Here is a 22,518-nt window from a genome sequence, read left to right as displayed (position 1 = left end):
CCAAACCGGCTGACCTGCCCATCGTGCACTTGCAGGTTGTTGGAATCAATTATCGGGAAGATATTGCTGGCAAGAGGCTCGCCGATGAGCCAACGGCCCAACCAGAGGACGGTGGAACGGCCAGCCGCTGCCGACGTCAGTCCACGCAGACCATGATGACGTTCACGAATCAACAAAAAAAACTGTTCACGAACAATTTCTGTCTAGTAGCACAGGGACGGTCCACAGACGGAGACGTCCCGACGGCCGGCCGGACCTGCCCGTCGTGGGGAACATTTCCGGTACCACCGTGCCACTGCCAGAGGTGGTGGTGGCTCCAAGGCGATCGCCGTACGTGCTAGGACGTGGCTAGCATCCAATCACTTGTGAAGAACGTGTGCACTGCACTGTGTCGTCGTCGGTGTTCACACTCCTGGTTTCGATTGATTCCACCACAGTTGAGATCCCACAGCTCACAACGTTCACAAGTACTGGTCCAAAAGAAGAAAAGGAAGTAAGTGTATGTGTGTATGTATGAGCGCTTACGTCTGTATTGATGTTAAAAAAAAACGGATTTGTAGCGGATGCTGCACACCCCTATACGAACATTAAATTCAAAAAATACCCATAAATTTGAAAAAGAATATGATATTTTGAAATATCAAACCGCGGTACCCGATCTACTTCTGTGTGAAATTTCATGAAAAAAATACCAAAAAAAGAATACGTGGCAAAAAGACAAAAATATTCTATGTATAGAAAAAACTGTTAGGTGGATTTTTATTCGGACAGTATTTTCTTCGCCACGGATACGCTATCTGGTATTTCTTTCATGAAATTTCACTTGGGAGTAGATCAAGAACCCATATTCGATATCCCCAGATTTCAGATTTTTTTTTTGAATTTTTTGATTATTTTTATGTTCAATATTCGTATAAGGGTGTGGAGCACCCACGAGCTACTGTGTATTTTCCACAAGAAACGTTCCTATTACTAGTTGCATAAAAGGAAACGTTCCCATTCTCCCTATATATTGCGCGTGGACAGGCCCTTCTACCTCGGCCGGCAAGAACTACGACGACGGCAGGCTTCGACCACTTCTTACGTGTTGCCCGATAAAAGTGCTGCAATGGCGAGCGCCAACGTCCTCCTCCTCCCGGAGTCCGGCTCGGGCCACCTCATGTCGCTCATCGAGGCCGGCAAGCGGCTGCTCGCCCACGGCGGAGACGGGCTCACCGTCACTGTGCTGATCATCCGGCCAGCCACGCCCGAGTCGGCCTCCCAGGTCGACTCGCACGTCAAGCGCGTCGCGGCATCTGCCTGTGGGCTCGGCATCCGGTTCCACCACCTCCCCGCCGTCGACCCGCCCACGGACTGCGCCGGCAACCTGCAGGAGTTCAAGTCCCGCTACATGCAGCTGCACGCGCCCCACGTCAAGGCCGCCGTGTCGGACCTCGGCGCCGCGGCGCTCGTCATAGACTTCTTCGCCACCGCCGTCATCGACGTGGCGCACGAGCTCGCCGTGCCCACGTACGTCTACTTCACGTCCACGGCCGCGCTGCTCGCGCTCACTCTGCGCCTACCGGCGCTGGCCGTCGACTCCGACGCGTCCGACGACGGCACCGTGGACGTCCCCGGCATGCCGCCGGTTCCCGCGGGGTCTGTTCCTGGGTTCCTGGGCGATAAGAAGAGCCCTAACTACGCGTGGTTCGTGTACCACGGCCGTCGCTTCATGGACGCCGACGGCATCGTCATTAACACGGTGGACGCGCTCGAGGCAGGACTCCTCGCCGCGATAGCCGCAGGCCGGTGCGTGCCCGGACGACGCGCGCCGCCGCTGTACCCGATCGGTCCGGTGATCGACCACGCCGTCGAAGCGTCGAACGAGCCGTGCGTCCGGTGGCTCGACGCGCAGCCCCGGGCGTCGGTGGTGTTCCTTTGCTTCGGGAGCCTGGGATGGTTCGATAGAGCCAAGGCGCACGAGGTGGCCGCGGGGCTGGAGCGCAGCGGGCACCGCTTCCTGTGGACGCTGCGCGGCCCTCCGGCGGCCGGCTCGCGGCACCCGACGGACGCGAACCTGGACGAGCTCCTCCCGGAGGGGTTCCTGGAGCGGACGGAGGGGCGGGGCCTGGTGTGGCCGAGGCGCGCCCCGCAGAAGGAGATACTGGCGCACGCCGCCGTGGGCTGCTTCGTGACGCACTGCGGGTGGAACTCGACGCTGGAGAGCATGTGGCACGGCGTGCCGCTGGTGCCGTGGCCGCTGTACGCGGAGCAGCACCTGAACGCGTTCGAGCTCGCGTCCGTCGTGGGCGTGGCCGTGGCGATGGAGGTGGACAGGGAGCGGGACAACTTCGTGGAGGCGGCGGAGCTTGAGCGGGCCGTGAGATGCGTGATGGGCGGCGGGTCGGGGGAGGAGGGTGCCATGGCGAGGGAGAAGGCCATGAAGATGAAGGCCGCGTGCAGGCGGGCCGTGGAGGAGGGCGGCTCGTCCCACGCTGCGTTGCAGAGGCTGCGCCATGCGATTCGCAGCGGTGCAACGACGTGCAACGGCGCAGCGCCTCCCAAGGAGACGACGTCGTGATCCGTCGCCGGCCGGGTTCCGGTTCCACTTCCACCGGTGGGCATGCAGCTCCCCTTCTTTGAATTTGCCTGCAGCTTTGGCTCTGGTTTGGTGAAGCCGTTCGAGTTCATGGCGGAAGACCGTTGGAATTCGTCATTTCCATAGGTTCCATAAGATTGCAATGATGACGGTAGATCAATCGAACCTTGTTGGATCGATTGTTTGCCCCCAAATAGTATAAATTTCTTCAGGGTGGTCCGGGCACATTGCAATTTTTTTCCCATAGAGGAAGAAGATGGTGGCAGCGGGGAAGACACATGTGACAGGTTGTCTCTCAAGTCTGAAGTTGCGCAGGAGCAGAACGGAACTTGCGCGAGCCAAAGTAACAGCTGGCATGTTTCCATGGGGTTGTTAGCAAAAGCAGCGGCATAGGAAGTACGAGCCCATTGTGAGCGGTTTGTCGTCAAGCCTGCCCGTGGAGACTGGAGACATACAAATTCAAGATTAGGCTAGTCGGGAGTAACTTAGCTACTCCTTCTCTCCCATAATATAATATAAGATTTTTTTGACACTACTCTCATAATATAAGATGTTTTTTTGACACTACTTCAAAAAACGTCTTATATTATGAGACGGAGGAAGTAGTAACATAGCACATTTTAAGAATTTTTTTTGCTTACGTGGCATTTAGTTAATGAGATGTGGTAACATAATATGTTAATGTAACATAGCGCTTCTCGTAACAACAAAAATATAGTAAGATAAGATGAGTCTTCAAGCTAATAAATTAAGTCCTCTGACACTACTACTATGTTACTTTGCATTATGAATGTAATAATTTAGACTAGTATCATATGCATGACACTAGTATAAGTTACTTTCCACTATCACTATGACCAACCTTATAGAGCATGCTTCAAACCCGTCTCAAATGTCCGGGCAGGCGGATCACTCCAGTCGCAAAGAATCAATCAATCTGGACGCCTCAAACGTCAGGGCTGTCTGACGCCCCTCATATCCATCCCAAATGTAGAGTGGATACGGGGCGGCCCCGAGCGTGTCCGCCAGGTCAGAGCTGACAGGCTAGGCCCACCACCGACCCCATGGTTATCTCATAAAAAAACCCAATCCGGCTCCTCACTCGAAACCCTAGCTCACCCACTCTCCTCTTGCTACATCCTCTACTCTCCCCTCTTCGAGTCCGATCCAATATGACACAATGTCGTGCTCCGGCAGCCATTCCGGCTCTAACCTCGACGTCGACGAGGAGCTGGCACTTCACATTGCCTTGGAGCGGTCCAAGGTGAACACTGGGGGCAGCTCTGGATCTGCAGCTCTCGCCCCGACGCAACGCAGACGCTAGAGCTGCCCCTCCGGCCCGCGCACAGCTCCGTCAGGGCAGCGCAGTCCACTCTGCCCCCATGCCACCCCTTCCTCTGTCGGCCGCTGCTCCGCTTGGGCAGCGGTGGGTGCTAGTGCCCGCGCCGTCGGCCCGCACACGCACTCCAAAATCGTAGGCACGCGCTGCCCGCCATGAAAGACAGCGGGCAAGGAAGAGGGACACTACGGAGCAGTCCGTGCGCCCCCACCGTGGGATGCTGGCGGAGCCCGACGAGGACGAGTGAATCGTCGCTTGGGTCTACCGCCGGTCGCTCACGACGGCAGAGACAAACGCTCGCTGCCTCCGACGGAAGAGCGAAGGTGTTGCGGATTGTCATAAAGCAGTCTGAGCGCGAGGCGAAGGAGGCAGTGGCGGAGGCAGCTCAGCTCGCCAAGTTGAAGCGGCAGCAAGACTGGGCCGTCCGCCAGATGAAGGGCTTGATCGTCCTCTCCGACTCCGACGACGGCGACAACCACAGCTCCACCTCCTCCTCATAGACGGACAAGATTCTCCACCAGCCGCAGACACCTACAGCTATGCCGACGACCGGAAGGGGAAAGACCCGGCGAGGAAGTGGTGAAGAAGCTCCTCCTATGTTATTATCGTTTTTTAGTTGTTGAAATTAAGAACTTGTCCTCCGTTGTGCATTGTTTTGGTCACGTAGAGTAGCTCACGTTGCATAGGGTGCCAATGTGAGGTACGCAGATGTGAAGAGGAAAATTTGAGATGTGACCAGTCAGTCCCGTGCCCGTGGGCGTTTAAGAGGCTGGATTTGCTGTCCGCGGCTATAGATGATCTTACCTTGTAGTTGGAGAGGCGGAGCTAGCGGGAAAAAAAATGGAGGCAGTTTTTTTTTGAACGGAAGAGGAGGCGTTTTTTTTTGACACAAGGAAAGGGGAGCAATTAGAACGGGCCGATGGAGCCTTGTGTATAGGCCAAGAGATATAATGGTTCGATGGACTATAAATTCCTTGCAAAAATTGGAATTTATTATCTTGAAAAGACCGGGCCTGGCCCAGCTGTCTCTATGGCGTACCGGACTAGACCAGCCCACTAGAAAAAAAGACACCACCGACTCGATCTTTACATATAGACCGGGACGTCACCGCCGCCGCCGCACCGATCCCAATCCTTAAGCAAACCTCCAAAACCCATCAACTGATGGCCGGCACCATGAGCTGTGGCACCAAAAGGAAAGCGGCCGGCTCCGGCGAGGCGGCGCCGGCTGACGTCGCGACGCTGCGGGAGACGATCATGGCGCATCTGCTAACCTTCCCCGAGGCGGCGGCAGCTGGGCGACGCGGCCGACAGGATCGTCAGGGAGTCGAACCCCTCCACCGCGACCCCGACCGGCCAAGGCATGGTTCGCTACGACGACAAACGCATCAGCTCGGCCTTCAACCTGGGCAGCTGGCTGGAGATCCACACCGCCGAGGACCTCCCGCCCAACGGGGAGTTCCCGCCGGGGTGGCTCGAGGAGCGGAGGCGGATGCTGGACGAGGAGATGTGGCCGGAGAAGAGGGGCGAGCCCAACCACTCGCGATTCCATCTACTAGCCAAGACGCGCGTCGACTTGCTCACCAAGGGCTACGTCGAGTTCCCCAAGCCGTACGTTGACTACACGCCTTACTGATGTTAGAGGATCTGGATCCCCGCCTTCCCAGTCTCTGCCCGCAGGCAGACCGATCCCATCAGAACAGAAGTGGTGGCTGGATGAAGCAGCTATGCAAAGAATCCTCATGTCTAGTATATATCTATCTATATCTATATGTGGAGAACTAATTAAGTTATGCAAGATTGCAAGTTACTGAAAGTTGCTGGCACTGTACTTTTTCCAAATCCGCGTATTGCCATAAAGCAGTCGAAGCGCGAGGCGCCCTGTCTTTTTGTGTACTTTTTCCAAATCCGCATACTTTTTCCAAGTTCACGTACTTTTTTCAAATCCGTGTACTCATGTAATTTTTTAAATTGACGTACTTATTCATATCCGCGTACATTTTTTTGGAAAGAGCTAATGAATTTGAAAAGTTTATGCGAACTTGAAAAAGTACACGGATTTGAATTTCTTTTACGTAAATTAGAATAAATGTGTGGATTTGAAAAATAATGTCTACTTGATACAAGTATGTGAATTTCAAACAAAGTTCACAGATTGGAAAAGGAACACGGATTTGAAAAAATACATAAACTTTAAAAAGTATGCAGATTTGAAACAAGTACGTGGATTTCAAGAACACCATGGATTTGAAAAAAAATACTTGGATTTGATAAAATTACACGAACTTGAAAAAATACACTAATTTGAAAAAAGTATGCAAATTAAAAAAATCACGAATTTGAAAAAGTACACAAATTTCAAAATAGTTCACGGATTTGAAAAAGGTATGTGTATTTGTGAAAAACTTGCGCGATCTTGAAGAACCTATGTGGATTTGAGAAGAGTATGTGAATTTCAAAAACTTCAAAGATTTGTAAAAATTACGCGAATTTGAGTCAGCACTGGTCAAAACCGGGGCCAGGGACGAACCTTGTCCGGTTTCATTAGTTGGGGGTGCAAGTTGTCCGGTTTCGAAATTGAGAGAACAATCTAAACTTCACCGAGAGTTGAGGGACGAAAAGTATACTTTTCTCTTTAGGTAACTAAAATGTTGTTAGCTTTTATAGTAGATTCAAAATTGGATACCTAATAATAAATTTTCAAAAGCAAATGAAACATGAAGATCCGACGGTGGGGAGGCCAGGATGCAGATCCACGGTCATTACCTCACGCCGCAGTACGGCGAGGAGGAGCGTGGGAGATTCCGGCGCGGAGGTTGCGGTGGCGGCCACATCTCCTATGATGGGAGGAGCTCGGGGCGGTGGCGCGGCGAGGAATTGGGTGGCGGCGGGGTGTCGGGTGGTTGGTGCGACATATGCCAACGGGTGGCTTATCATTGTGGGAGCCAATAAAACACCGCCGATGCCTGGAAACGGAATAAGGCGAAGACATGCACGCCGACGGATCTTACCCAGCTTCAGGGCTCTCCGTGGAGATAACACCCCTACTGCTGCTCTGCGGGGTCTCCGCATGGTCACTAGATTGACAAGTAGCTACAAGAGGCTCCTTGAGCTGTTTGGTGAAAGGATGAGGAAGGGCAAGGCTAACCCGCTTCTCCTCTTGATGAGGTGTCTGGAACTATCGAAAGGGGATCCCTCTGTTGGGGAACGTTGCAGAAAAACAAAAATTTTCCTACGGTTTCACCAAGATCCATCTAGGAGTTCATCTAGCAACGAGTGATCGGATTGCATCTACATACCTTTGTAGATCACGCGCGGAAGCGTTCAAAGAACGGGGATGAGGAAGCCGTACTCGACGTGATCCAAATCACCGGAGATCCTAGCGCCGAACGGACGGCACCTCCGCGTTCAACACACGTACTGTCAGCGTGACGTCTCCTCCTTCTTGTTCTAGCAAGGGGGAAGGAGAGGTTGAGGAAGATGGCTCCAGCAGCAGCACGACGGCGTGGTGGAGGTGGAGCTGCAGTGCTCCGGCAGGGCTTCGCCAAGCTCTATGGAGGAGGAGGATGTGTTGGAGAGGGAGAGGGAGGCACCAAAGGCAAAGGTGAGAGGTCCTCCCTCCCCCCACTATATATAGGGGGCCTAGGGGGGGCGCCGGCCCTAGGAGATGCAATCTCCTAGGGGGGCGGCGGCCAAGGGGTGGGGGGCTTGCCCCCCAAGCAAGGGGGCGCCCCCCTTTAGGGTTTCCCCCACCCTAGGCGCATGGGCCCTAGGGGAAGTGGCGCCCCAGCCCACTTTGGGCTGGATCCCTTCCCACTTCAGCCCATGGGGCCCTCCGGGATAGGTGGCCCCACCCGGTGGACCCCCGGGACCCTTCCGGTGGTCCCGGTACAATACCGGTGACCCCGAAACTTGTCCCGACGGCCGAAATAGCACTTCCTATATATAATTCTTTACCTCCGGACCATTCCGGAACTCCTCGTGACGTCCGGGATCTCATCCGGGACTCCGAACAACATTCGGGTTACTGCATATACATATCCCTACAACCCTAGCGTCACCGAACCTTAAGTGTGTAGACCCTACGGGTTCGGGAGACATGTAGACATGACCGAGATCGCTCTCCGGTCAATAACCAACAGCGGGATCTGGATACCCATGTTGGCTCCCACATGCTCCTCGATGATCTCATCGGATGAACCACGATGTCGAGGATTCAAGCAACCCCGTATACAATTCCCTTTGTCAATCGGTATGTTACTTGCCCGAGATTCGATCGTCGGTATCCCAATACCTCGTTCAATCTCGTTACCGGCAAGTCACTTTACTCGTACCGTAATGCATGATCCCGTGACCAGACACTTGGTCACTTTGAGCTCATTATGATGATGCATTACCGAGTGGGCCCAGTGATACCTCTCCGTCATACGGAGTGACAAATCCCAGTCTTGATCCGTGTCAACCCAACAGACACTTTCGGAGATACCCGTAGTATACCTTTATAGTCACCCAGTTACGTTGTGACGTTTGGTACACCCAAAGCACTCCTACGGTATCCGGGAGTTACACGATCTCATGGTCTAAGGAAAAGATACTTGACATTGGAAAACTCTAGCAAACGAACTATACGATCTTGTGCTATGTTTAGGATTGGGTCTTGTCCATCACATCATTCTCCTAATGATGTGATCTCGTTATCAATGACATCCAATGTCCATAGTCAGGAAACCATGACTATCTGTTGATCAACGAGCTAGTCAACTAGAGGCTTACTAGGGACATGTTGGTGTCTATTATTCACACATGTATTACGATTTCCGGATAACACAATTATAGCATGAATAAAGACAATTATCATGAACAAGGAAATATAATAATAATGCTTTTATTATTGCCTCTAGGGCATATTTCCAACAGTCTCCCACTTGCACTAGAGTCAATAATCTAGTTACATTGTGATGAATCGAACACCCATGGAATTCTGGTGTTGATCATGTTTTGCTCTAGGGAGAGGTTTAGTCAACGGATCTGCTACATTCAGGTCCGTATGTACTTTACAAATATCTATGTCTCCATCTTGAACATTTTCACGAATGGAGTTGAAGCGACGCTTGATGTGCCTGGTCTTCTTGTGAAACCTGGGCTCCTTGGCAAGTGCAATAGCTCCAGTGTTGTCACAGAAGAGTTTGATTGGCCCCGACGCATTGGGTATGACTCCTAGGTCGGTGATGAACTCCTTCACCCAAATTGCTTCATGCGCTGCCTCCGAGGCTGCCATGTACTCCGCTTCACATGTAGATCCCGCCACGACGCTCTGCTTGCAACTGCACCAGCTTACTGCCCCACCATTCAAAATATACACGTATCCGGTTTGTGACTTGGAGTCATCCAGATCTGTGTCGAAGCTAGCGTCGACGTAACCTTTTACGACGAGCTCTTCGTCACCTCCATAAACGAGAAACATTTCCTTAGTCCTTTTCAGGTACTTCAGGATATTCTTGACCGCTGTCCAGTGTTCCTTGCCGGGATTACTTTGGTACCTTCCTACCAAACTTACGGCAAGGTTTACATCAGGTCTGGTACACAGCATGGCATACATAATAGAACCTATGGCTGAGGCATAGGGGATGACACTCATCTCTTCTATATCTTCTGCCGTGGTCGGACATTGAGCTGAGCTCAATTTCACACCTTGTAACACAGGCAAGAACCCCTTCTTAGACTGATCCATATTGAATTTCTTCAATATCTTATCAAGGTATGTGCTTTGTGAAAGACCTATGAGGCGTCTTGATCTATCTCTATAGATCTTGATGCCTAATATATATGCAGCTTCTCCAAGGTCCTTCATTGAAAAACTCTTATTCAAGTAGGCCTTAATGCTGTCCAAGAGTTCTATATCATTTCCCATCAAAAGTATGTCATCTACATATAATATGAGAAATGCTACAGAGCTCCCACTCACTTTCTTGTAAACGCAGGCTTCTCCATAAGTCTGCGTAAACCCAAACGCTTTGATCATCTCATCAAAGCGAATGTTCCAACTCCGAGATGCTTGCACCAGCCCATAAATCGAGCGTTGGAGCTTGCACACCTTGTCAGCATTCTTAGGATCGACAAAACCTTCCGGCTGCATCATATACAATTCTTCCTTAAGGAAACCATTAAGGAATGCCGTTTTGACGTCCATTTGCCATATCTCATAATCATAGAATGCGGCAATTGCTAACATGATTCGGACGGACTTTAGCTTCGCTACCGGTGAGAAAGTCTCATCGTAGTCAACCCCTTGAACTTGTCGATAACCCTTAGCGACAAGCCGAGCTTTATAGATGGTCACATTACCATCCGCGTCTGTCTTCTTCTTAAAGATCCATTTATTTTCTATGGCTCGCCGCTCAACAGGCAAGTCAGTCAAAGTCCATACTTCGTTTTCATACATGGATCCTATCTCGGATTTCATGGCTTCTAGCCATTTGTCGGAATCCGGGCCCGCCATCGCTTCTTCATAGTTCGAAGGTTCACCGTTGTCTAACAACATGATTTCCAAGACAGGGTTGCCGTACCAATCTGGTGCGGAACGTGTCCTTGTGGACCTTCGAATTTCAGTAGGAGCTTGATCAGAAGTATCTTGATCATCATCATTAACTTCCTCTCTAGTCGGTGCAGGCACCTCAGGAACATTTTCTTGAGTTGCGCCATTTTCCGGTTCAAGAGGTAATACTTCATCAAGTTCTACTTTCCTCCCACTTACTTCTTTCGAGAGAAACTCCTTCTCTAGAAAGGATCCATTCTTGGCAACAAAGATCTTGCCTTCGGATCTGAGGTAGAAGGTATACCCAATAGTTTCTTTAGGGTATCCTATGAAGACGCATTTTTCCGACTTGGGTTCGAGCTTTTCAGGTTGAAGTTTCTTGACATAAGCATCGCATCCCCAAACTTTTAGAAACGACAGCTTAGGTTTCTTCCCAAACCATAATTCATACGGTGTCGTCTCAACGGATTTCGACGGAGCCCTATTTAAAGTGAATGCGGCAGTCTCTAAAGCATAGCCCCAAAAAGATAGCGGTAAATCGGTAAGAGACATCATAGATCGCACCATATCTAATAGAGTGCGATTACGACGTTCGGACACACCATTACGCTGAGGTGTTCCAGGCGGCGTGAGTTGTGAAACTATTCCACATTTTCTTAAGTGTGTGCCAAACTCGTGACTCAAGTATTCTCCTCCACGATCTGATCGCAGGAACTTGATTTTCCTGTCACGTTGATTCTCAACCTCACTCTGAAATTCCTTGAACTTTTCAAAGGTCTCAGACTTGTGTTTCATTAAGTAGACATACCCATATCTACTCAAGTCATCAGTGAGGGTGAGAACATAACGATAGCCACCGCGAGCCTCAACACTCATTGGACCGCACACATCAGTATGTATGATTTCCAATAAGTTGGTTGCTCGCTCCATTGTTCCTGAGAACGGAGTCTTGGTCATTTTACCCATGAGGCATGGTTCGCACGTGTCAAATGATTCGTAATCAAGAGACTCTAAAAGTCCATCAGCATGGAGCTTCTTCATGCGTTTGACACCTATGTGACCAAGGCGGCAGTGCCACAAGTATGTGGGACTATCATTATCAATCTTACATCTTTTGGTACTCACACTATGAACATGTGTAGCATTACGCTCGAGATTCATTAAGAATAAACCATTCACCATCGGAGCATGACCATAAAACATATCTCTCATATAAATAGAACAACCATTATTCTCGGATTTAAATGAGTAGCCATCTCGAATTAAACGAGATCCTGATACAATGTTCATGCTCAAAGCTGGCACTAAATAACAATTATTAAGGTTTAAAACTAATCCCGAAGGTAAATGTAGAGGTAGCGTGCCGACGGCGATCACATTGACCTTGGAACCATTCCCGACGCGCATCGTCACCTCGTCCTTCGCCAGTCTCCGCTTATTCCGCAGCTCCTGTTTTGAGTTACAAATGTGAGCAACCGCACCGGTATCAAATACCCAGGAGCTACTACGAGTACTGGTAAGGTACACATCAATTACATGTATATCACATATACCTTTCGTGATGCCGGCCTTCTTGTCCGCTAAGTATTTGGGGCAGTTCCGCTTCCAGTGACCACTTCCCTTGCAATAAAAGCACTCAGTCTCGGGCTTGGGTCCATTCTTTGGCTTCTTCCCGGCAGCTTGCTTGCCGGGCGCGGCAACTCCCTTGCCGTCCTTCTTGAAGGCTTTCTTACCCTTGCCCTTCTTGAACTTAGTGGTTTTATTCACCATCAACACTTGATGTTCCTTTTTGACTTCTACCTCTGCTGATTTCAGCATTGCAAATACTTCAGGAATGGTCTTTTCCATCCCCTGCATATTGAAGTTCATCACAAAGCTCTTGTAGCTCGGTGGAAGCGACTGAAGGATTCTGTCAATGACCGCGTCATCCGGGAGATTAACTCCCAGCTGAGTCAAGCGGTTATGCAACCCAGACATAGTGAGTATGTGCTCACTGACAGAACTGTTTTCCTCCATCTTACAGCTGAAGAACTTGTCGGAGACTTGATATCTCTCGACCCGGGCATGAGCTTGGAAAACCATTTTCAGCTCTTCGAACATCTCATATGCTCCGTGTCTCTCAAAACGCTTTTGGAGCCCCGGCTCTAAGCTGTAAAGCATGCCGCACTGAACGAGGGAGTAGTCATCGGTACGTGCCTGCCAAGCGTTCATAACGTCTTGTTCTGCAGGGAGAACAGGTGCGTCACCTAGCGGTGCTTGTAGGACATAATCTTTCTTGGCAGCTATGAGGATGATCCTCAGGTTCCGGACCCAGTCCGTGTAGTTGCTGCCATCGTCTTTCAGCTTGGTTTTCTCTAGGAACGCGTTGAAGTTGAGGACTACGTTGGCCATTTGATCTACAAGACATATTGTAAAAATTTTAGACTAAGTTCATGATAATTAAGTTCATCTAATCAAATTATTCAATGGACTCCCACTTAGATAGACATCCCTCCAGTAATCTAAGTATAACATGATCCGAGTTAACTAGGCCGTGTCCGATCATCACGTGAGACGGACTAGTCAACATCGGTGAACATCTTCATGTTGATCGTATCTTCTATACGACTCATGCTCGACCTTTCGGTCTTCTGTGTTCCGAGGCCATGTCTGTACATGCTAGGCTCGTCAAGTCAACCTAAGTGTTTGCATGTGTAAATCTGTCTTACACCCGTTGTATGTGAATATTGGAATCTAACACCCGATCATCACGTGGTGCTTCGAAACAACGAACTGTCGCAACGGATCATCTTATTTACTACCGTCGTTCTAAGTAAACAAGATGTAGAAACATGATAAACATCACATGCAATCAAATAATAAAAGTGACATGATATGGCCAATATCACATAGCTCCTTTGATCTCCATCTTGGGGCTCCATGATCATCTTGTCACCGGTATGACACCATGATCTCCACCATCATGATCTCCATCATCGTGTCTCCATGAAGTTGCTCGCCAACTATTACTTCTACTACTACGGCTAACGCGTTTAGCAATAAAGTAAAGTAATTTACATGGCGTTTCTCAATGACACGCAGGTCATACAAAAAATAAAGACAACTCCTATGGCTCCTGCCGGTTGTCATACTCATCGACATGCAAGTCGTGATTCCTATTACAATAGCATGAACATCTCATACATCACATATATATCATTCATCATTCATCACAACTTTGGCCATATCACATCACAGAACACTTGCTGCAAAAACAAGTTAGACGTCCTCTAATTGTTGTTGCAAGTTTTACGTGGCTGAAATAGGGTTCTAGCAAGAACGTTTTCTTACCTACGTGAAAGCCACAACGTGATTTGTCAACTTCTATTTACCCTTCATAAGGACCCTTTTCATCGAATCCGCTCCAACTAAAGTGGGAGAGACAGACACCCGCCAGCCACCTTATGCAACTTGTGCATGTTAGTCGGTGGAAACGGTCTCACGTAAGCGTACGTGTAAGGTTGGTCCATGCCGCTTCATCCCACAATACCGTTGAAGCAAGATAAGACTAGTAGCGGCAAGAAAGTTGACAAACATCTACGCCCACAACAAATTGTGTTCTACTCGCGCAAAGAGAACTACGCATAGACCTAGCTCATGATGCCACTGTTGGGGAACGTTGCAGAAAACAAAAATTTTCCTACGGTTTCACCAAGATCCATCTAGGAGTTCATCTAGCAACGAGTGATCGGATTGCATCTACATACCTTTGTAGATCACGCGCGGAAGCGTTCAAAGAACGGGGATGAGGAAGTCGTACTCGACGTGATCCAAATCACCGGAGATCCTAGCGCCGAACGGACGGCACCTCCGCGTTCAACACACGTACGGTCAGCGTGACGTCTCCTCCTTCTTGATCCAGCAAGGGGAAGGAGAGGTTGAGGAAGATGGCTCCAGCAGCAGCACGACGGCGTGGTGGTGGTGGAGCTGCAGTACTCCGGCAGGGCTTCGCCAAGCTCTATGGAGGAGGAGGATGTGTTGGAGAGGGAGAGGGAGGCACCAAAGGCAAAGGTAAGAGGTCCTCCATCCCCCCCACTATATATAGGGGGGCCTAGGGGGGCGCCGGCCCTAGGAGATGCAATCTCCTAGGGGGGCGGCGGCCAAGGGGTGGGGGCTTGCCCCCCAAGCAAGGGGGCGCCCCCCCTTTAGGGTTTCCCCCACCCTAGGCGCATGGGCCCTAGGGGAAGTGGCGCCCCAGCCCACTTTGGGCTGGATCCCTTCCCACTTCAGCCCATGGGGCCCTCCGGGATAGGTGGCCCCACCCGGTGGACCCCCGGGACCCTTCCGGTGGTCCCGGTACAATACCGGTGACCCCGAAACTTGTCCCGACGGCCGAAATAGCACTTCCTATATATAATTCTTTACCTCCGGACCATTCCGGAACTCCTCGTGACGTCCGGGATCTCATCCGGGACTCCGAACAACATTCGGGTTACTGCATATACATATCCCTACAACCCTAGCGTCACCGAACCTTAAGTGTGTAGACCCTACGGGTTCGGGAGACATGTAGACATGACCGAGATCGCTCTCCGGTCAATAACCAACAGCGGGATCTGGATACCCATGTTGGCTCCCACATGCTCCTCGATGATCTCATCGGATGAACCACGATGTCGAGGATTCAAGCAACCCCGTATAATATTCCCTTTGTCAATCGGTATGTTACTTGCCCGAGATTCGATCGTCGGTATCCCAATACCTCGTTCAATCTCGTTACCGGCAAGTCACTTTACTCGTACTGTAATGCATGATCCCGTGACCAGACACTTGGGCGCTTTGAGCTCATAATGATGATGCATTACCGAGTGGGCCCAGTGATACCTCTCCGTCATACGGAGTGACAAATCCCAGTCTTGATCCGTGTCAACCCAACAGACACTTTCGGAGATACCCGTAGTATACCTTTATAGTCACCCAGTTACGTTGTGACGTTTGGTACACCCAAAGCACTCCTACGGTATCCGGGAGTTACACGATCTCATGGTCTAAGAAAAGGATACTTGACATTGGAAAAACTCTAGCAAACGAACTATATGATCTTATGCTATGTTTAGGATTGGGTCTTGCCCATCACATCATTCTCCTAATGATGTGATCTCGTTATCAATGACATCCAATGTCCATAGTCAGGAAACCATGACTATCTGTTGATCAACGAGCTAGTCAAATAGAGGCTTACTAGGGACATGTTGGTGTCTATTATTCACACATGTATTACGATTTCCGGATAACACAATTATAGCATGAGAAAGACAATCATCATGAACAAGGAAATATAATAATAATGCTTTTATTATTGCCTCTAGGGCATATTTCCAACACCCTCTGCATGGGCGCCCTGGGGGTTTACATAGGCCTACCCCCAGGGGTACAATGGTAATCCGGCTGGGCGTGGGCCCCAGCTATCTGTGTCTACGCTCGCCGGCTTCTCCGCCGACCGATGGGGCCCGCCGACTGGTGGACCCCGCCGGCTGCCGGCCTTCTGGTCTATAGGTTGGTCCCACCGCTCGGGAGTCTTGTCGGAGGCTGGTTACTATTGCCTTGCCCCTAGTGACGAGGGCTTCATCGTGGTAAGCATGGCTACAGTGCCGCTGCTGGGCGGCTCATCACTGTAGCCTTACCTCGTCTTATCTCCTTAATGAGGCACCTCCTTCGAGGGAGAGAGCTGGCTGGCTATTGGGAGCCGGCCATACCCCAGGCCGACTGCGGGAGGCCTGGCCGCCTTTGGGTGTCTCCCTGACCGAGGGGGGCCACCACCCACGGGTCGTACTAACTGCTCGCCGTGGGTGACGTCATGATCAATATGGCAACAGTGCCGCGCCGGACGGGTGATGGTCGCCCTGTACGACGTACTGTGGCCGTGCGCGTCCCGGGATTCGGGGGTGGCAGGCTTCACTGTAGCCACACCCCATCTCGTTGCCGTTAGGTGGGCGCAGACTCTAAGGGCACGATCTTGGCCGCCTGCTGAGGGGCCGACTCCTTGGAGTCGGCCTTCTCATGGCCGGCTTCTTGGAGTCGGCCTTCTCGTGGTTTTGTTTCTCAAAGATTTTTAGGGCAGGGCCACCTTTGCGCAGCCGGCCTGAGAGGTAGCCAGCTGGGGGAAGGCGGCCCCACGTCTTGGACACTTGGAGGCTCAATTGGCCTATAATTTTTCTGAAGAACCAGGGGAAGCCGGCTAGGCTACCCGTGGTCATTTACTCTGACAGTAGTCCCCGAAGCTGGTTGGGCTCCGAGGCAGAAAAAAGACGAGAAGCTCGGTCAGCTTCCTATCTTGAGGAGCCGGAAACTGGGAGCCGGCTTTGACTAGGCGTGCCGTCTTCTGAAGGTTTCAAAGCTTGAAGGCAGGAACCAGTCGGCGCGCGAGTCAGGCTGCGAGCTGACCGCTCGTCGCCTGCGCGCCACGTGACACCCTACGGCTGGAGGGGCCTGCCAGCCCACACGCGCGACAGGATGCCGCCGCAGTCCGGGGCCCGCCACTATGGCCGGATGGACCGCGCGCCCCCTAGCGGCGGTTTTCGCACGCCGTGAAGGCGCAATAATCGCGGGTTATGGGGGAGTGGGTGCAGTTAATCCCATGTCCCCCCACGCCCTGCCTCCTCGGCTTCGCCGCACGAGGCTATAAGTAGGGGGAGAGGAGGGAAGCGCCAGACGCTCGCACGCTCGCCCTCGCTCCGCCCCTTCCTTCTTCTTCCTTCTCTCCGTCGCCACAGCTACCCGCTGCCGCTCGGCCTTCCCGCCAATCTTCTTGGCTTGCTGTTGCTTCGTCGTAGCAGGGTCACGCGCCTTTCTTCTGCCGCACCTTTCTCATCGCCGCGCCGTCCCCATGGCGTTGTCGAGCTCCTGGGACGGCTCCAACATCCACGACGACCACGTCGACTTCCTCCGCCGGACGCGGCGGCTGCCAGGCGCGGATTTCGTGCGGGTCTGTCTCGCGCTGGAGAGGGAGATCTCGCCGGCACCGGAGGAGGACGAGCGGGTAATCTTCCGCTCGCACTGCCTGCGTGGCTTCGGCCTGCCGGCGAGCGGGTTCCTCTGTTCCTTCCTCGAGTTTTATCATCTCCAGCCGCATCACCTTACTCCAAACGCGGTGATGCTATTGTCGGCCTTCGTCGCCCTGTGCGAGGGCTTTCTTGGCGTCCTCCCCACCCTCGAACTATGGGGGGAATTCTTCCAGTGCAAGCTCGGCACCGTCGTCGCGGGCGTGCCCGCCCCATGCGGCGCCTTCATCGCCATGCGGCGGACGAGCGACAACAACCCGTTTCCGCCCATCCCGCTGATCCAGTCAGTGAAGCTCTGGCAGAAATCCTACTTCCACGTGAAGAACATCGCTCCGCAAGGTGACTTCGTCAATCTGCTGGCTTACGTAGTCGGCCCGCCGGCTGGGAGGCAGCCCTCATGGTCCTTCCGGGCCAGGTCGCTGTCTCAGGGTGGGGCCGCCTCCGTTGCACGACTCTGGGTGATGATCCAGTCGGAGGGTCTGACTGGGGCCGACCTGGTGGCCGTCTTTGTGGAGCGTCGGGTGCTCCCGCTCCAGGGCCGACCTCACATGATCTGCCAGATGAGCGGCCGCTTCGACCCGTGTCGCCTAAGCACCAAGGAGATGCCTCACGCCGAGGTGTCTTACATTGTGAACTATATTTCCAACTGCAAGCTCACCGAGGAGTGGCAGTATGGCAAGGAGCCGTACTCTCGCGCCAATCCTCCGCCTGTGGTAAGTTTCTCTTCTTTTCTTCTTTCCTTGTTACCGGGTTCATGATGGCCGACTCCTGACCAGTCAGCTTGCTTTTGGCAGAACCCCATGCTTCCGCCGGCAACCGGGGCTGCGGGGGTGGAACGCCAGTTCCTTCCCGACCGCACGATGGACGACGTAGACAATCCGGACCTGGGGGCGGCCGCCATGGAAGACGACATCGCAGGGGAAGGCGGCGAGGCAGGCGACACTGGGCTCGAGGCCGCCTTTGAGGATTGGCCGGATGATGATGAGGCCGAAGTTGTTCCGCGCCGTCAGCCGACGCCCGATCATCAACGCGCGGGCCCATCTGCTGCGCCGGCTGCTCGTTGCGGCGCACAAAAACGCCGGGCCACGTCGACCCACTTTGGCAGTCGGCCAAAGAAGCCCAAGAGTACCGTGGCGGCGACCAAGCGGGATGAGGCGACCGCGAAGGCGGCCCGCTTCCGCAAGGTGGTGAAGCAACCGCAGTCGGTTTCAGCATAATTGTTATTTTTCTTACGCCTTTCTTTTTCTTCTTTGATTGATATTCTTCTAAGCCTTCTTCTTGACTTATCAAACAGGGCCCCAATTTCTCTTGAACGGGCCCCTGCTGCCTCCGTAGTCGGACCCACGGGAGGGTCCTCAAGCTCCCGCCGTGTGGATCCCCGCGCTGACCTCCTAGAGGCGACGAAGCGAAACGCGCGAGAAGCGCGGGAGGAGCGAGAGGCGGAGGAGCGGAGGGCGGCTCGGGAGGCGAGGGAGAAGTCGGCGGAGGCGCGGGCCGACGCGGCTGCCAAGGCCCAGGCGGAGGCCGCAGCCACGGGGAAGGAGGTGGAGGCCCAGCGGAACCAGCCTCTGCTACTCGTCATCCCCCTTCGCGCCGTGGCTCCCGACATTCTGGTGCCCCCGACGGAGGAGACCAGCCGCAGCCAGCCGGCGAAGGGGAAGGAGACGAAACCGCCGCCGCCAACTGGAAAGGGCCAAGGTAGCCGGCCCGACGCGCCACCCGCGCAGCCGACCGAAGGTGAGCCGACTGTCGGGGCGGACCTTGTGGTCATGTCGCCGTCTCGTGGGTGCGCGGAGAAGGCGACTTCAGCGCCGGATCCGCAAAAGGCCGCTGGCGCCGGCCCGTCGGCCCAGGACCTGGAAGCGGCTAGCGATAGCTCGTCCGGGTGGACGCCGGGAGGCGGGACGACCGTGCTGAACGTGGCGGCGCAGGACGTCCGGAACCGGCTTCAGGCCCAAGCTACCGCGCTGAAGCAGTACACTCAAGAATTTCTCATGACGCAAATGGTGATCCGGGTGAGTCCTTCCGCTTTTCGTTGATTGCTCCTGATTTCTTCCGTGGGGGCGCGTCAGCGCACCCACTGGGTGTAGTCCCCGAGTTCTGAGTTTGAGAGACTCCGATTGCCATCTTGTTCTTACTTGTATCACTTATTTTATCTGCAGGAGTATCATAACCTCTGCGCGGCTGCCTTCAACTCGCAGGCCTAGGAGTTGAATCAGAAAACCACCGATCTGACCGAGAGCCGGAGTAAGTGCTTCATCTTTTGTCTCAAGTGGGGGCGCGTCAGCGCACCCACTGGGTGTAGTCCCCGAGATTCGGGCTGACTGCTGAGCAGTCGGGTCGGATCTTTTCCTGACGACTTCTTTCTTCATATCTGCAGGGGCCAATGCTGACTTGAGGAGCCAGCTAAGCGGAGCTTAGACCGCCCTTCGCGCCAAGGAGGCCGAGTGCGCCGCCCTAGCTCAAGAGCGTGATCGCCTGACCCAGAAACTGGCCGACCAGGAGGAGAGCCACAAGGCGGACCTGAAGGAGGTGCAGGACAGCGAGGCCGCCCTCAAAGCCGAATATGAGACCGAGGCGCGAACTGGGCCGAGGCAAGGCAGGCGCTGAGTCAAGGCTACAGCCGGGTGGAAGACTTAATCGACGGTAGGCCGCCTTCTTCTTCGTTTCTTTGCCTGCCTCCTGCCATCTGGTTCGTCTTTTGATTTTGTGCTACCGCTTTCTTCTTTGTGCAGATTACTTTCCCAGCCACTCTGTTGCCTCCACCCAAGCCATCGAGGCCTACCGTGACGTGCGATGGCAGGCAGGGGCTAAGATCGCACCGGGTGCCGGCCGGTCACTTGAGGAGCAGCTTCTGGCGCTTCCAGCCCGCCTGCAGCCGGCCCACCGCATGCTCCGCCATCTTCAGCGTGCCGGGGCGCAAGTGCTGGCCGCCCTCTGGCCCGGCGAGGTGGTTCCCCGCACCCCAAGTCGGACTGCCGACTGGCTGGTGGTCGCAGTCGGCCGCTTCGAGGCCTGGAAAGCGTCAGCGGCCCGGTCCGGCGCTGGGCGGGCGCTGGAGTTCGTCCGAGCTTGGTATCCTGGGCTGAACTTGGACCAGCTGAGCACCTGGCGGCAGGAGGTTGGCGAGGAGCTGGAGGCGGTGCGACCGGCTATCGTCCAGCGCGCCTCGGCGATCGCCGAGTACACCGACACCAGCGCCTTTGCCCCTGAGGTGGATGATGGCGGTGTCGCTCAGCCGGAGGAGTGGTTCGGGCTGAACCCGGCAGAAGGTGAGGACTCAGCGGAGGAGATTGTTTCCAGCGATGAGGGCAAAGGAGAAGAGGGAGAGGATGGTGAAGACGTTGTGCGAGATGGCGAAGCGACCAGCCCGCCTCAGCCTGATCGTGCCTCCAGTAACGATGCCGAGACTCGCCAGCCGGTCACTCCTCCAGCCGGCACTACCAACTCCACCAACCTGCCCAACTCGCCCGTCGTTCCCTTGGCCTGATCCGCCGTCCTTGCTTTCCTGCTTGTTACTCTTTTGAACAATCTTTAAATTTGCGCAGTTCCACCCACTGGGGGTGTATTCAGACTATGTTGAATGCTGGCCTTTCGAAGGTCTTTTGTGTAAATATTACGCATGTATTTGGCTTCCGTTCATGTTTGCTTTTCATCCTTTTAGCTTTTTCCTTTGCCGCCTTTCCTTGGCAGCCGCCTTCCCAGCCGGACAGCTGCTCTGCAGTCTGTGGCTGGAGAAGGACTTGGTCGTTTTGGTAAGGCAAGTACTCGAGCTTTCTTAGATTGCAGCAAGGTGAACGGGAAGCCGGCCAGCCGGCTGCTCTGGTAGCCGGCTGGCAGGGCGGGAGGCCGGCTCACGTTATATAAGTTCGTTGGTCCTTAGCCGTTTTTCGTGTGGGCATCCTTTCCTGCCCTTGGCTTTTGCCAGTCGGACAGTCGATTCTTTGAGCTGCGACTTTTGGCAAGAGGGGGCTTGGGTGCCGGCACACTACTTGTCTGACTGCAGGCAGAACTTTATATATAACTTAAGGCGGCGAGTCCCCGGGCCGATTGGTCAGGCCCGGTGCCAGACGAAAAAACAAATATAGTAACATATTCATAGGCATGATACCCATCATTCATATGCTAACGGGTGGCTTTCGGGGCAGCCTGTGCCCGCGTCGGATGCGGGCTCATCGGAGATGCGAGCCTCGCCAAGAAGATCGGCGAGGCAGCTCGCCGCGCATGCGTCAGCGACGCCTTGCAGCGCGTCGGGGCAAGCGCCATCGGGCGAGCCGAGCTGGCTACACATGCTGGGGAGGAAGAGGGTTCCCGTCCAGAGCAGGTCTCCGAACGACGGTGCACCTAGCCCCACGGTGGGCGCCAAATATTGGGTGGTTGGTGCGACATATGCCAACGGGTGGCTTATCATTGTGGGAGCCAATAAAACATCGCCGGTGCCTGGAAACGGGATAAGGCGAAGACATGCGCGCCGCCGGATCTTACCCAGCTTCATGGCTCTCCGTGGAGATAACTGTTGGAAATATGCCCTAGAGGCAATAATAAAAGTATTATTATTATATTTCCTTGTTCATGATAATTGTCTTTTATTCATGCTATAACTGTATTATCCGGAAATCGTAATACACGTGTGAATACATAGACCACAATATGTCCCTAGTGAGCCTCTAGTTGACTAGCTCGTTGTGATCAACAGATAGTCATGGTTTCCTGGCTATTGACATTGGATGTCGTTGATAACGGGATCACATCATTAGGAGAATGATGTGATGGACAAGACCCAATCCTAAGCATAGCACAAAGATCGTGTAGTTCGTTTGCTAGAGCTTTGCCAATGTCAAGTATCTCTTCCTTTGACCATGAGATCGTGTAACTCCTGGATACCGTAGGAGTGCTTTGGGTGTATCAAACGTCACAACGTAACTAGGTGACTATAAAGGTGCACTACAGGTATCTCCGAAAGTATCTATTGTTTTATGCGGATCGAGACTGGGATTTGTCACTCCGTGTAAACGGAGAGGTATCT

The 22,518-nt window shown here is 53.2% G+C and overlaps 1 protein-coding gene across 1 annotated transcript; it reads left to right on the top strand.

Annotated features, from left to right (window-relative positions):
- Window positions 1–998: 998 nt before the first annotated feature.
- On the top strand, window positions 999–2,855 carry LOC123190600 (UDP-glycosyltransferase 88A1). Its single transcript, XM_044603272.1, has one exon. The coding sequence runs from the start codon at window positions 1,109–1,111 to the stop codon at window positions 2,558–2,560; it is 1,452 nt and encodes a 483-aa protein (XP_044459207.1). The 5' UTR covers window positions 999–1,108; the 3' UTR covers window positions 2,561–2,855.
- Window positions 2,856–22,518: the final 19,663 nt, after the last annotated feature.

Source organism: Triticum aestivum, chromosome 2A (assembly GCF_018294505.1).
Source record: "Triticum aestivum cultivar Chinese Spring chromosome 2A, IWGSC CS RefSeq v2.1, whole genome shotgun sequence".
NCBI classification, from domain to species: Eukaryota; Viridiplantae; Streptophyta; class Magnoliopsida; order Poales; family Poaceae; genus Triticum; species Triticum aestivum.
Note: the sequence above shows the minus strand (reverse complement) of the source record. Positions and strands in the feature narration are given on the sequence as shown.